We start from the raw sequence: 17,010 nt of genomic DNA, 5'->3' as shown, positions 1-17,010 counted from the left end.
CTCTGAGTGCTCCTAAATTTTTTCTCTTATCTTTGCTCTGCCACCTATCTTCTTCCTTTTCTTCTGTCTTAGTTCTGCACTAGTAATACTCCAAAGAATATAATAGTCAGGCTTGCAAGAAGAATTGAACGATTCTGAATATTCAAAGACAAGACCAATGTTAACTTAAAGTTACGTTAGAATATAGCAAGCTTAAAAGAAAAAGTCTTTAAAGACAAAGTTCTAGAACTTACCTATTGAATTGGGACAGCAGTATTTTCTTTCATAACTACCCTAATGGTGAAAAAACAAAACTATTTACATGGTGGAAAATGAGGCAGTTTTATACTCTTATAATAAAAAGGTGGATGATGTTTTCTTTTCCCACTACTTGCCCTAGTTTGGACGACCTGAGGAGGCAATCTTGTTGATTGGCCATCTCTCTATCTACTTCCTTCAGTTGATCTTAATAGCCTGGAGTGCCTTTTCTTTAAAGATGAAGTACGAGCAATGAACTTTATTCTTCCACCTAATAAGACATCAAGCCCTGATGATTTTCCTAACTTCTTCCATCAAAGGTGCTTGACCCAATGGGGTTCTATAGTGATCCTAATAGAGGCAATGTGTATTTTTATAGACTTAACCATGTCTTTATTTCATTAATCCAAGAAGACACCCTGTTCTCCCATTAAGGATTATAGGCCTTTCTCTCCACTTAATGGAGTTGTCAAAATTATTACTAAAGTCATGACAAACTTGCTGAAGCCCTTGGGCTAGTTGAAGATTTCAATTCACCTTCATTGAAGGTAGATTTTCCATTAAGAGATTTGTGGTACAAATGAAATTATTTTCCACCACAAAAGATATCAAAAAAGGGCATTCTTCTCAAATTGGATTTTAAGAAAGCTTGTGACAATGTGGATTGATCATTTCTTATTGAATGGTTGGAAGAATGATTTATAGTAGTACTAATGCATACAGCCCTGGACCAAGCATATCATATCATTTTGGTATCGAACTAAGATTCAGTATGCGGAGCATACCAAGTCTTGGCTTAGTGACCAACCCCATACTAGGCATACAGAGACTATACCAATGTGATACCGGTATGGGATCCAATGTCAAAATGGCAAACCTTGATTGAAAGCTAAAAGTTTCAATGCGATGTGGAGAAGATAGGTGGCGCTATGCCTTTTCTTAAATCTCAAGTAAAAATTTTATACTGCTTAACGGTTTACAACGTAAGAAAACTTTTTTGTAGAAGGGACTTAGGCAAGGAGATCCCCTCTTAACATATTTGTTCGTTCTTCTCATTCACATTCTAAATAAATCAATTGGGAAGCTGAAGGCAAGCAAATCTCATATTTGGGAACCTCAAGTTAATGGAGTTACTATCAACTTACAGAAAACCAACAATACTTTCTTATAGTGAAGCTAAGGGTGATCAAGTCATTTGCCTCAAATCCGTTCTATATAGATGAGAATTGTTTATGTCTGAACTTAAAAATGACTTTCGCAAAGTTCCCTGGTTTCTTGAAATCGTCTTCCGGGATGCTCAATTGCAAGCAACAAAAGATGCCAATCATCTAAGTGTTCCTCTACACCACCTTAGAATAGATTGGGTACCTCTACTTGAAAAGTTTGAGAAGAGATTGCCTAGACTGAAAAGAAATTTTCCTTATGCTGGCTGTAGACCTACTTTGGTCACTTCATTCTCACAACCTTGCCACCTTACTGGATGTTTGCTTTCCAACTTTCTCTATAGGTGATCAATTGGCTGGATAAGGAAAAAAGGAGTTCATTTCAAGGGGTTTGACAAGGTTTTTGTCTAGTCAAATGGAGTATGTTTTGTGAAATAATTAAGAAGGTAGGAGACTTGATAATGGAGGCTTGAGAATATTTGATGTTACTTTGTTAAGCAACTGGTGGTGGAGATACCTTACCATCTTATTAATGGATATGATTTGTATTTCTAGTTTACTATATTAGGAGACATACTAGAAATAGTGTCTCCTGGGTGCATAGTAAGGCTTCCCAGTTTTAGAGAGGGTGGTTAGAATGAGAAGTTCTTTTTGCTAAGACTCGGATTTAGAGTTGGCAATGGAATCTTGGTGGAATTCTAGAAAGACTACTAGCTTGACAAGGGGCCTCTCTTTCAACTATTTCCTGGTATTTTTGCTTCCCTTCATTTATATGTTTGGTCTTCTTGGTGTTGAACAACCAAACTTGAAACCCTCACCATTGAAGCTTAGTTTCTTGTTTTTATCAGCACACACTCATTCCAACCCAACATTCTATTTTTGGCTTGCACTCTTATTTGGCTCTTTTCTATGTTTAGCAAGTCAACACATATTCATATTTAGCTGGCACTCCTATTTGATCTTTCTCCTTGTTTAGCTATTCTACATTTGGTTTCTCTTTACTTAGTATGTAATCGAGATATTCCTTCTTCTTGTAATTGCTACAATAGCTAGACCTTGTAATCTATATATACTCCTATTGGAGAATAATAAAATGTAAGAATCAGAAATTATCCTCAATAAAGATATTACCTTCTATATGGTATCAGAGCATTGAAGCTCCAACGAGCATCTCTTCTTCTTCCTCCTTCTGTGCTCTCTCATGGCCACCAGTTCATCTATCTCCACCTCCTCCAATCCCTCTTCTCCTCCACCCAACACAACGACCCCTCTCACCTTTCGATCGGCACAGCATTTTCTATCTATCAAATTAAATGCATCTAATTTTTTGATCTGGAGAAAGCAAATTACTCCCTTCTTAAAGGGTCAAGGCCTGTTTGGGTTCCTTGATGGCTCTCACCCACAGCCCACCGATCCGATTGCCGCTACTGCTTGGCAACAACAAGATGCCCAACTCGTAAGCCTTCTTGTTGCTTCATTATCTGAAGATTTGGTTCCTCTTCTTCTTGACAAAGAGACTAGTTTTGAGTGCTGGACCACTCTTCATGAAGCCTTTGGTTCAGCATCTCCTACCAGGTTCATGTCTCTGCATCTAGAGTTGCAGAATCAACATCAAAAACCAGATGAGACCGTCACCTCTCTGCTCCGACGTGCCAAAACTGTTGCTGATGAACTTGCTGCCTCTGGTAATGCCCTCAAGCCAACCGAATTTAATCTTCATGTATTGCGTGCTCTATGTGATGATCTACAAGATGCGGTTCCTGGCATTCTCAACCGACACACCCCTCCGACATACACTGAACTTCATGGGCTGTTACTTAGTCATGAAAGCATGCGGGCATTTAGAAAACTAACTGTTGCTGATGCCACTCCTACCAATCCTACCGTCAATACTGCTCAACGGTTCGTCCATTCTTCTAATGACCCTAGGCCCTCTATTGGCCGTGGCTTTACTCGAGGTCGTGGAGGACGTGGCAAGTTTGGTCGAGGTCGTGGTCGTTTTGGTCCACCTGGTGGCCGTGGTTCTCAATGGTGTTCGTTTTGCAATCGTAATAACCACTCTAATGCCACCTGCTTCTATCGCCCTCAGCAACCATATCCATACTTTTCCTCTCCACAATCCAATGCCAATTTCTCATATTCACCATATCCAAATCCAAATCCATCTCAACGTCACCCTAATCCACCACTTCTCCCTACCCCTCACCCCTCCACTGCCCTCACTTGGTACCCAGATACAGGAGCATCTCACCATATCACTCCTGACATTCATTCTATGTCCTCCTATGATGAGTACACTGGTCCTGATCAGGTGCATGTAGGCAATGGTAAGGGATTACATATATCACATATTGGTCATGGTTCTTTTTTCTCTCCCTACTCTTCTCTTTCTTTTTAGTTATCTAACATCTTACACGTTCCTTCTATTTCTAAAAATTTACTTTCCGTACAACAGTTTGCAAAAGACAACAATGTCTTTTTTGAATTTTACCCCTCTCATTTTCTTGTGAAGGATCGAACTACCAAGACCATAGTGTTATCCGGTCCGAGTAAAGGAGGATTATACACTCTCCATTCCAGTCCTTCTCCATTGTCTGCATCTGTTCACGTAGCCGAGAGCACCACTCTTGATGGCTGGCACAACCGTTTGGGCCATCCCCATTATCGCTTGCTTCGCTCCATGGTGAAGACCAATAATCTACCCTGCAAGTCTGCACATCTTCATCCCCTTTGTCCCTCATATCAATTAGGCAAGTCTAGTAAGTTACATTTACCTCCGTCCCATCGTCGCAGTCAGTTTCCATTAGATCTTATTTATAGTGATGTTTGGGGTCCTTCCCCTACTCCATCTTTGTTAGGACACCGCTACTACATAATTTTTGTTGATGATCAAAGTAAATATATTTGGTTTTATCCATTAATGCGCAAATCTGATGTATTCTCTATTTTCTTACAATTTCAAGCCTTGGTTGAACGACATTTCTCTCGTACTATTAAATCAATCCAAACTGACTGGAGAGGAGAATTTCGCTCTTCCTCAATTTTTTCATAAAATTGACATTACCCATCGTGTTGCTGCTCCTCACACCCACGAGCAACAAGGGGCTGTCGAACGTCGTCACCGTCATATTACGGAAACCGGCCTATCCCTTCTTGCTCATAGATCCGTGCCCATGTCACACTGGCACTATGCCTTTGAAACGGCTGTTTTTCTCATTAATAAGATGCCATCTAAAGTCTCTAGTGATGTATCCCCCTTCGAACTCATTCACAACAAACCACCATCCTATGCCTTCCTACAAATTTTTGGGTGTCTTTGCTATCCTCTTCTTCGTCCTTACACTCGGCATAAAATGGAGTATCGGTCTCAACCGTGTGTGTTTCTCGACTATAGTCCCTCTCATAGTGCCTATCGATGTCTCGATTTAAAAACAAATCGTACATATATCGCTAGGCACGTTCGCTTCGATGAATCTACCTTTCCTTTTCAATCTCAGTCTTCATTAACTTGTCCACCACCATCATCTCCCTCTTCCCCACCTTGGGGCGTTACATTACTTCAACCTCTACAAGAGGCCACCCCACTACCATCTGTTCCTCCACCGATTCCACATTCTCCTTTGCATCATCTGTCCAACTCATCATCGGCTGCATCCTCCTTTTCTCGGTCTGCCTCAACAACTTCTCCTACAACTAGCTCCCAGCAAGACAAAATCTCCCCTAACCCACCTGCCCAACCCATCCATACACATTCCATGGTACTTCGACCTCGTTCCAACCAGCCATCCGCCCTCACCACCACTATCCTCACCATAGAACCTACTTACTTTACTCAAGCCTCTAAACACTCTGAGTGGCGTGCTGCAATGACTGAAGAATTTAATGCCTTAATTCGCAATGGTACGTGGTCTCTTGTTCCACGTTCATCTCATCAAAAAAATTTGGTCGGATGTAAATGGGTGTACAGGATCAAGAGAAAAGCTGATGGGTCTCTCGAGCGTTACAAAGCGCGTCTAGTTGCTAAAGGGTTCCATCAGCAACTTGGCCTCGACTACAACGAGACATTCAGTCCGGTTATCAAACCTACCACCATTCGGTCTATTCTAAGTATTGCAATCTCTCAAGGTTGGTCCATCCGGCAATTAGATGTTCATAATGCCTTTTTACATGGCAACCTAATAGAAGAAGTCTACATGTCCCAACCGTCAGGATTTGAGGACCGCGACCATCCAGATTATGTCTGTCATCTCCATAAATCTTTATATGGGTTAAAATAAGCACCCCGTGCCTGGTTTCACCGTCTCTCCCAGTTTCTTCTCCGACTAGGGTTTGTTGCCAGCAAAACTGATCCTTCATTATTTATTTTAAGGATGAGGTCTCATGTCCTCTATGTGCTCATCTATGTTGATGATATTTTGGTAACCAGCAATGACTCCAGTCAGATCTCTCTTCTCCTTCAACAGCTTGCTAAGGAATTTTCTATTAAGGATCTTGGTGATCTCCATTTTTTCTTAGGAATTGAGGTTGTTCGGAACTCTACTGGATTATTATTATCTCAAAACCGCTACATTAAAGATCTTCTTTTAAAGGCAGGCATGATTGATTGTAAACCTGTTCAGACCCCAATGGCCATGACAAAGATTCTAATTCAGGGGGTGCTCCCCATCCGGACCCCACACAGTATCGCTCCATTATTGGGGCTCTTTAGTATGTTACATTGACACGTTCGGATATTTCCTTTGCAGTGAATAAAGTATGTCAGTTTATGCAATCTCCTAATACTGATCACTGGATTATGGTCAAACGCATCTTACAGTACCTTCAAGCTACAGCTGATCATGGGTTACACATTCGCCGATCCACCTCTCGCTCTCTCCAAGCTTTCTCGGATGCAGATTGGGCGGATAGTGGGACTGATAGGCGTTCCACTAGGGGCTATGCAATCTTTCTCGGCCCCGACCTCATTTCTTGGGCATCTCATAAACAGAAAACAGTTGCCCGCTCGTCAACAGAGTCTGAATATAAAGCCTTAGCAGATGCATCAGCTGAACTTATCTGGCTTGAGTCATTGTTTCAGGAACTTGGTCATCCCTTATATGGTCCCCCGATTCTATGGTGTGACAATATTGGGGCCACCTATTTGTCGGCCAATCCTGTTTTCCATGCTCGCACGAAGCATGTCGAAATTGATTTTCATTTCGTTCGTGAACGTGTTGCAAGACATCAACTATCTGTTCAGTTCATCTCCACCTAAGATCAGCTTGCCGATATTCTCACCAAGCCCTTGGGTACCTCCCGTTTTAGGTTCCTAAGGGACAAGCTGAAGATTCGTGCTCCCGATTCTTCATCTTGAGGGGGTGTATCAGCACACACTCATTCCAACCCAACATTCTATTTTTGGCTTGCACTCTTATTTGGCTCTTTTCTATGTTTAGCAAGTCAAAACATATTCATATTTGGCTGGCACTCCTATTTGGTCTTTCTCCTTGTTTAGCTATTCTACATTTGGTTTCTCTTTACTTAGTATGTAATCGAGATATTCCTTCTTCTTGTAATTGCTACAATAGCTAGATCTTGTAATCTATATATACTCCTATTGGAGAACAATGAAATGTAAGAATCAGAAATTATCCTCAATAAAGATATTACCTTCTATAATTTTATCATTGAAAATTTACAATTTGGTATCATCAAAATGACCATTATCATTTAGATATACAACTAATGCAAGAAGATGACCACCCAAGTTGGAGATGGAACATATGTGGCGTGCCGCTAATGAAAACTTGCTATAATTTTAAGACATGGTGCGCTAATCAATCTTTTGCTAACCAAATTTAGAAGTGCCTTATCCCAAATAAAGATAAAAACCTTTTGTTGGCTGGCCATTCACGATAAAGTTCTAAAAGTAAATAATCTAATTAAGAGAAATTAGAATGCACTAGGTGTATGGGAACTACAAATCATCGTATGCTCTCTCGCTCCTCAAGGTTGATTTGGTAATTTTGTTCCCAAGACTTTGAGAATTGCTCCCTACTCTTTTTGAACCCTGGAACTTCTGGAGAATGCTGATTGATGATAAACTTAGAAAGGTACACAACATTGAGGATCAAGGTTCGTGGATTTAATATTGAAACTCGTGCCAACCGATCGACGATACGGATCCATATTGGATTGGATCGGCACAAACCGACACAAGCAAAGAAAGCAAAGCGAGAGAAGAAAAAGAGAAAAAGAGAGAGAAATAGAGAGAAGAGGGAAAAAAAGAAAAGGAGGGAGGGATAGCCATCAGAGAGGCCGTTGGATAGCCTCCCACTGGCCACTATGGCCGCCGGACGACGCACTCCATGCATGCAGCACCGCAGGCATGCAATAAGGGCGATGCCCCTATTTCATGGGTATTTTTTTAAAAAATCCAAAAAAACGTAAAGCCGGCAATTAACAAACCAATTGTTGGCATCACTTAAGTGAAGCTAGTAAACCGATTGCGGACTTCACTATTCATCGTCGTTTTTTAAAAAACATGATGAAAAAATAGGGGCTATCATCCCTGTTCCATGGCCACGGCTCCATCCACATGGTTTCCCCCACCCAATGGCCACTAGGCAAACTTTGGCGGCCCCTCCATCGACTATGCCTCCCTCCAATACGTCACTCCTCTCTCTCTTTCTTGCTCGTTTAAAAGTCCCATCGGACGATAGTCGAGCCGCAGAGGCTTCCGCAACCCTTCGACGGCCGCAGCGAGCCACTGCCGATCTCTGACAGCATCTGCTCTCTCTCCTATTGAGAAAAATACCTCGAGATTCGATCCACAATAAACCTAGAACGAGATCCAGAACGACGAATGAAATCCAACGAGACCAAGATCAATCTAAACGAAGTCCGAATGCAGAAGATACGCACGAAAAAAAATCGAGAGCAACTGGTACAACCCATAGGCCGTCGGAGTGGCCTACAAGCCGGCACAGGCTGACAACAGTGCAAGCCAGGCCCAGCAGCGCGCTAACACTGGGCCAGCAGCGCGCGGTGCCGACACAGGCACATGCGCACGAGCACCCAGGCCCGCCAAGGTATTGCAGTCCACCATGGACCGCACGCTTTATTGCGGCTCACGAGACCGTGCGTGGACCGAGGGGCGTGATCCGATGGCTGATGTCATAGTCGATCGGGATCTAATGGCCCAGATCAAATCTAGATGTGATTTGGACACAGTTTGCACCAACGGACAACCATGATTTGAGCCGATCACAATCGAATGGCCAGAATTGATTTAGGATTTGATTTGGACTCGATTTCCTAGTGAAACACTGTTTTTGTGATTCTGAAGCCTATATAACTCCGATTGACAATCCGTTGGTTGCATTGGATAGCTGGTGATATTCTGATCATACAGAGAGACTTCTTGAGAGGTTTCAGAGAGCTTTTGTGAGAGTTTTGAAGCTTCTTGTTGAGAGATTCTTGTACAAAGGTTGAGTGATGAGTTCACCTTGTATTCTTTGATTTGATTTCTTTCATAGTGAAGCTTGCACGTCCCATAAAGATAGGCTTGAGATCGATCCACATCTTTTTATTGTATTTGTTTGTTGTTCTTTTTTTTTCTCGTGTGGTATCAACATCCGCTTTCCGAACATTGTTGTGATCTTGGACGGATGATACATATTCTACAATTGAGGGATCTACCCCAACAAGTGGTATCAAAGCCTGATTACCGTGGACAAGTGGTATCAGGTGGTCCAGATAGAGGTGATGTTGATCGAGATAAAAGATGGAGAACACAAGCACAATCAAGATGGGGATCAATCAGTTCGACGAAAAGAGCAATTTCTTCTTATGGCAAGCGAGGGTGAATGACATACTCATTCAATATGAATTGATCGACGCTCTCTTAAATGAGAAGAAGCCGGCCACCACAGAGGAGACGATCTGGGAGCGACTACAGATGCAGATGGAAAGTATCATCCGTATATACCTGACGGATGAGATGATGATTTATGTACTTAACGAGACTTTTCTGACGGTGCTATGATCGAAGCTCGAGGAGTTGTACATGATGAAGTTTCTCACCAACTCTCTTTCTCTGGAGATAGTTCTACCAACTATGGATGAACGAGGAACAAAGCATGCAGGAGCATCTCAGCCACTTCCAAAAGATTCTCATCGATCTTCTTAGTGTAGGTGAGAAGGTTGAGGAGAAGACCAGGATATTGATCTTACTAGCATCGTTTTCCTTCGTATGAGTCTTTAATGACTGCTTTTTTAGTGAAAAAGAGCACCATCAAGATGGACGAGATCATCATGACGATTCTCCAAAACGATATTCTCAAGAGAGAACCTAGCTTCAAGCTCTTGCGGTGGTAGCTCAGTTTTGATGATTTTTGAAGCAAATGGCAGCAGACAGAACGACAGAAGATCGCGAGAAGGACGATCCAGGTCCAAGATGAGGGGCTCCAGCAAGATCAGATGTTACCAGTGTGATGAGTTGGGGCATCGTGTCAAAGATTGTCCTCAACTCAGAGATCAGACGAGGACTACTACAGCGATGGTCAGTAGCGAGTCAAAAGATGATGTCCTATTGATATCTGACGAAGTATCTACCTCTTTCCAACAGTGGATATTAAATTCTGTATGCACCTATCATATATATTATAGAGAAAAGCTGTTTGACTCCTGAAAAGCAGTGAAGGCACTGTTCATCTATCGAATGGATCGAGCTGTGTGATCAGAGGCACCGGGACGGTCAACTGAAGGACACATCAGTGAGGAGATTAGAAGAGATCCGATATATATACAATTTTAGACGGAATCTTATCTCACTGAGCAGACTGGATTCAAACGGCTACAGATGGGTAGCTGATGATGGAATCCTGAAGGTCATACACAGCGATAGGATGATATTAGAGAAAAAAATCAAAGGAGGATATTATTACTTAGCAGGAAGCCCAGTGCGAGGTGGAGCTTCAGAAGCCAGGGGGAGCTCAGTGCGAGGTGGAGCTCCAAGTGAAGTTGAATCAAGCACGAGACGAAAGACTCGAGAGGACAAGAGGCAACATTGTAGAGTAAAGTTTCTATTACCGTGACTTCTCCGAGCAGATTTTTGGTCAGAGTGGACACAGCCCATGATGGAGGTGGGATCGAACGACCTGACTCGACTCCCATGTTTGCCCATCCATAAGACAGCAGATATGCCCTAAGACATGGGGGCGAGACGGATCACAGGCTCTCAAAGATAGGTGGAGATCGAACATCAAATTGAGGTGGAGATTGTTGAAAAAAATACTTTGAGATTCGATCCACAATAAACTTAGAACGAGATCCAAGATGACGAACGAAATCCAACAAGATCAGTCCAAATGGAGTCCGAATGAAGATACGCATGAGAGAAGGCCAGGAGCAGCTGGTATGACCCACGGACCGTCGGAGGGACCCACGAGGTGGCACAGGCCAAGCCCGACAGCACGTTGTCACTGGGCCAGCAACATGCTGGGCCGGTCCAGGCATGCGTGCGGGCACCTAGGCTCGCTTGGGTATTGCTGTCCACCGTGGATCGCACGCTCTGTTGCGACTCACAGGGCCGCACGTGGACCGAGGGATGCGATCCAATGGCTAATGTCATAGCCGATTGAGATTTGATGGCTCAGATTGAATTCAGACATGATCTAGACAGTTTGCACGATCGGACGGCCACGATTTGAGTCGATCACGATCAGACGGCTAGAATTGATCTAGGGTTTGATTTGGATTTGATTTTCTAGTAAAACACTATTTTTGTGATTCTAGAACCTATATACTTCGATTGACGATTTGTTTGTTGCATTGGATAGCTGGTGACGTCCTGATCATGCAGAAAAACTTCTTAAGAGGCTTTAGAAAGCTTTTATGAGAATTTTAGGGCTTCTTGTTGAGAGACTTATACAAACATTGAGGGGTGAATTCCTTTTGTATTCTTTGATTTGGCTTTTTTCATAGTGAAGCTTGCACGCCCCATAGAAGTAGGCTTGAGGCCAATCCACGTATTTTTATTGTGTTTGTTTGTTGTTCTTTCTTCTTCTTTTTTTCATGTGGTATCAACATCTACTTTCCGGACGTTATTGTGATCTTGGATGGGTGATACGTGTTCTGCAATTAAGGGATCTACCCTAACATCTCCCTCTCTTCCTCTCTCTTCCTCTCTTTCCCTCTCCTTCCTTCAGTATACCGCTTTCACTGACCAAACCAACCCGGTTCCCCACCGATCCGGCTTGATATAGGATGTACCAGTTGATTTGGGCCGATATGAAATTCCTTATTGAGGATGCAGTTACTTGTTGGAGCTTATGCATAAAGACAAATACTAGTAGTTTCTTAAGTGAACAACAATTTGAAACCCAAGTTCTAGATAGTGTCAAATTTTTTAGTTATGACTAGACTAGAGTGGTTCCAAAGAAGGAGCTCTTGACTATCAAGCATGCTCCGCTGTTATTAAAACTCTGTACTTGACTAGTGTACTTTGCTTCCTATATCATGGTTCTTATGTGCTTGTGACCTAGTGTACCTTTCATTTTCTTAATTAAAGTATGTTAGGACCATCCTGACTCTTTGATGGAAAAATGTTTCTTGAAATCATGTTTAACAATTGTTAAACAGCTTATTGCCAAAGGAATCCCATTGACATCAATCGCATTTAAATTTCACTTGCAATATGCATTGCCAAACCAGTGCTTGATTAGCATCTCCAACACAACCCCAATACTATGTGTTTGTTTACATGGTTGGGTACACTATCAGTTGGATAAGGTCACCATCAAATTTTAAATAGGAAAGGGATAAACATGAAACAAGAAAGAGTTGATGTGATTGTCCTTTCAGAACCCATAATCACATAAAAGGTTGATGGTGTACATTCCATTTGAAAGGTAATTTAAGAAATCCGATTTTCTAAGAAGGATTCCCTGGATGCCCTGGATAACTATAATTTCTCCATTGCTACTTCTTTCTCATTCATTCTTTATCCTAGAATAGCAATATTTGTTCATCCAACCAAGCTCTAAAATGGCTAAATATCCAAGCAAGACCCCATGAATAGAAAACTTGCCAACTAAAGATGCTATGTATCAATCAAGGAAGGCTGAACAAACCCAAACTAAATGGTTCGACCTATACCGAACCGAATTGATGCCCACCCATGATGGTTTGGCCGTGCGGGCCAGTTCAGCTCATAAACCAATACGTTGCCTATTCGATTGCCTTCGAGGGCTCCCTAGCTCTCTCCGCAGTCTCCGCCTTGCAATCCCTCCTCCGCCATGTCCTGCTCGCTTTAGCCTACCTCCACAGCTCCATAGCGGCTCTCTCTCTCTCTCTTTGGATTCTTTGAAGTCTTTATTTTCAGATCCGGCATCTCTCCCTCATTGTGAAGCCCTCAAGCCGTTGAAGGCCTCCTTTGGATCTAGCCTCTCTCCCTCACTGTCAAAGTCTGCGAAGCCCTCGAAGTCATCGAAGACCTCCTCCTGTAGGTCTAGCCTATCTCTAGCCTAGGTGAGTCATCTCTCTCCCTCCCTCTCCTTCCTCTCCCCCTTTTTCCTTTCCATTCCGCTCCTTCCTCTCCAGCTCTCTCCCTCTCCCTCCCCATGGTTCCAGTATGCTACGGATTGGCATGATATGGACCGGTACAATACCATACTAGTCACCAAGTAGCACACCTGTCAATACCGGTTCTGCTTACTTTGGTATTGATCATATTTCAAGAAAAAACCTTAAAGAGAGATTGATCATAAACTTCCAAATTTGTTTTATAAATACTACTAACCTTCTTGACTTCGAGCATGAGTGGGTTGGTGGGCTTTTCTAATTCATTGTCATTTCTTCTGTTGGGAAAAGGGGGGTGAGCAAGTGATAAGGGTTCTCAATGACGTCAACCATTTGCATTTGTTTCTAGATATTCAGAAAAACATTGACTCCACTCAATATCCCAAAAGAAATTGTTTGTTGAGTTATTATCAAAATTTATAGCTTGAAAATATAATATGGCAACCAAAAATGTTTTTGGGCATAGCCCATCTAGTAAAGGAAGTTAATCAAATAAGACCATATTACTTCCGGCACACATTGAGATGCTTAGTCACTTCATCATCTCTATATATAAGATTGCTTGAGGCAAAATTCTTTAGTCAAAATTGGAGAATTTAATGAAGAAAATAGAACAATAATAAAAAAGGCAAGCTATATCATAAAGAAATTGAAATACTACTCGAAAGAGATAGACTTCCCCAGTTCCCCTCTATGATCATAGTCAAAAGTTGTGGTTTCATGGATGAGAGTGAGTACTTCTTGACAAAATCATTGCCCTCTTCATTGGATGCTTCTTTTAATGGAGGAAACTCTCCACATGTCAATGTCTACTCAATTTAGTAGTTCCCCTTTTCAATGAGTCCATCCCTCACCAATTGGTTAATAAACACATCATCTTAATGTTCACTCACCCAAAAAATGGCAAGTCACCACCTCTTTTCAAATTGTCCCAACACTTGCCTACATCCTTTCAGAAAGTTATAGCTCCAAACTACAAATTCATGAAAGAGCGAGAAATCCAACATATAAATATTTTTCATTTTTTCATGGTATTTAATTTTATGTGTTTCTTAACTTTAACAAAAATGCAAGTGTTATTTAACTATGAGTGATAATACCCCTACATGTAACAATTGAACACAGATAGATTTTTTTAACAATAAGACACTAAAAATATTAAAAGATTTTTTTTCCCTTTCTTTTTGGAAGTATAAAGGCCCAAATGTGTCCTTCCTCCAACAGGCAATGCTATCCCAAGGGTCATTAACATAACCATCCAATTGATCATCCATCAAACCTTTTGTTATAGTTCGTTGTACCAATGCATACTATCCCATACCAAGCATATCATATCGTACCAATACTGAATCAAGACTCCATACCAGAGGTGTATGGAGTATCGACACATTGAACTAACCCCTACATCGGATGTACCAAAACTATACCGATGTGGTACTCCTACAAGGTCTGATATCGAGATAGAGAACCTTACTCCTGTGTGCTAAATTTTGAATCACTTCATCAACTTATACTTGACAAGTTTTGCCACAATGATTTTTTTTAAATACCTCATCAATTATGAAGGAAACTGCACAACAAGTACAAGTCTCTCATCTTTAACTACTAGCTAATATAGGAAAGGAGGATATAGAGAAATTAATTTTCTTCAAAAAATTAATGCAAACTCTCAACTAAACAAAGAATTGAATCTGAGTTCTTGAACTTTTAAGGGTTCCTTTTTTTTTTGGGGGGTTAGTAACTTTTAAGGGTTCATTGACAATGATAAGCAGCACTTCTATACTTCACTTGTCTCCTAAGCATTTACTTGTGCTATTAATTCATGAATGAGATTTGTTGGTTCACCATATTGATATTCATATTCATAAACTATATATAACGGGATCTCTTGAACATATGTTGTCCACCAGTTGTTCATTTAATGGTCTCACTTGATATCACATTAGAAAGGATAGTTAATTGTGGGGTGATCAAGAAAGTCCAAAATAAAATCCATGTAATCAATTGCAGATTTCCAAGGGAAAAGAAAAAGGAGCCCAAGCTTCTTATAGAAGTTCGACTTAAAATGGATAGGGATGACATGAGAAAGGAAATATCATGGCTATCTTGAAAATAATTCTTACATAATAAAAAGAATAGAAAGGATAATTAAGAGCAATTATCTCTTGACTTGATCAATATATCATGACTATCTATGCTTTCCATGTGCATTGTGCGGGTATAATTCTAGTACACCTAAACATTTTAGGTTTTGTCAAACCATTTTCATGGATTTTGACCAACAATGCATCGACAGGTCATGTGTCTATTATGATTGGACAAGAAAATTCTTGAACATCTCAATGTACAAGAGACTAAGAGTCCTCACCTCTTACTCCGAATAGTTACCCTTACATGCATGTATGCAGCCATGATGAAGTTCTAGATTGATATGTTGGAATTTATGTAAGCTCAAGGTTATGATTGATTTCAACCCATAAATGCTAGTATTTCCATTTAAATACTATGAATATAAGGAAGTCTTTGCAAGAGATCCTTTGGAAATCAAAGAATCAAATAAGCAATATCATATCTTTGAAAGTTCATTCTATCTAAGATATTCCTCTTATGCACTTTTTATTATTTCTTAGCCTTCGTCTAAAGAACTTTGCATTGCACATAAAGCCTGTAGGTTTTCCACATTAAAAGTTCATCCACAAACTCGAGATATACCATTCCATCTTCATGTAATGTAACTCACAAGATGTTTTCATGGAATGCAGGTTGCACATCCTCTTGCAAAATGATGCTCTAAGTGTTTCAATACTACCTAATAAGATATGATGCTGCTTTTGTCCAGTTATTTCCTATATAAGTCGAGAACATTTCGGCCTTCTCCATTGGACAAATGGTTGTAGTGATTCATACTAACCGACTAATCATCCACCATGTAGTGACCCAGCTTGCACAACAAAGGCAAAGATACTTGATATTTTAATAGCAACAGGTGATTGGAATTGTTCCCATTGACCCCTAGTATCATAGCTTTTGCTTCCAAACAAAGAAAAAGTAACTGAAAAATTATAGGTTCTGGGTATCTGAGCTTCCAGAAAATATTATTTCTATAAGCGGCATCCCTCCAGAAAAATGTTTCCTTAAGGCTTCCTTTACAACCGATGCGCTATAGGTTCCTCTACTTTAAACTCAAGGAGATAAAATGAATAGGAAAACATAAAATTAAACTAACCAACATATCGGTATAGTGCAATATATCAATCTGCACATACAAGTTTGACCCCAAGATTTGGTTTCAGCTGAAACTTAAAACCATACATAACAGTCTGATCCCAGCATTTAGTGCAATTCTACAGGTTCACGAATCATCTAGGCGACCGTAGAGCACTTGCATATCAGTTAGCGTCCGCATAAGCTTCTATTCAGATAAAATGTTTATTCTTACCAATGTCATGCCCCGTGCCTAATTAGTTCTTACATCAATATTACCTACAATAAAGAATTCGGGAGCAATTGATATCAACCTAAATCATCTAAAAATGTTATTTGTGCGTCGGCATAGCGAGAGGATCTCCCATCAAACATCTGGAAAAGAACATCCAGCCAAAATAAGATGCCATTACGTACAAATTCACCTGCTAGATACGGTCAACAAAAGGAAAATTTGAAATAATAGAGATTGACATATCCATCATCACAATCGAACAAGAATAGCATCAGCAAAACATTCTCCGAAAGATATGCAAGATCTCAGTATGAAATATACATTCTATGAGACAACAATTCTGGTGGGGTCCGACAACACAATCCTGCCACCATCAATTGATTAATGTAAAAAAAAGTAAAGAGGGACAAACGAAGGCGACCAGCACCTTGTTCACAAATGGAGAGGAATACGATAGAAGAAGCAGTGCAGCCAGAAGGCTCAAGAAACTGACCTTGGATGGCTGGTCCGAGTCCACCATGATTGCTCACTTGACACCTCTGACCTTTTAGCTCCCCGCCCAAGCTTCGACCCTTCCACTTCCGCCCATCTAGCGAACCTTTCTTGAAG

The 17,010-nt window shown here is 41.0% G+C and overlaps 1 protein-coding gene across 2 annotated transcripts in view; it reads right to left on the bottom strand.

Annotated features, from left to right (window-relative positions):
- Positions 1 to 17,010, bottom strand: part of LOC105045409 (polyubiquitin) — a 28,210-nt gene extending 11,200 nt beyond the window's left edge. The window contains exon 1 of one of the 2 annotated variants that reach the window (XM_010923679.4): positions 16,895 to 17,010. In XM_010923679.4, the coding sequence (XP_010921981.1) occupies positions 16,895 to 16,921 (27 nt within the window). In that variant the 5' untranslated portion in view covers positions 16,922 to 17,010. Of the gene's footprint in view, positions 1 to 16,828 lie in introns of both variants that reach the window. The other variant, XM_073258052.1, reaches the window with a different exon arrangement.

The sequence above is a fragment of the Elaeis guineensis genome, chromosome 5 (assembly GCF_000442705.2).
Source record: "Elaeis guineensis isolate ETL-2024a chromosome 5, EG11, whole genome shotgun sequence".
Classification (NCBI taxonomy): domain Eukaryota; kingdom Viridiplantae; phylum Streptophyta; class Magnoliopsida; order Arecales; family Arecaceae; genus Elaeis; species Elaeis guineensis.
The sequence above is the reverse complement of the archived record's forward strand: the minus strand, read 5'-3'. Positions and strand labels throughout refer to the sequence as shown.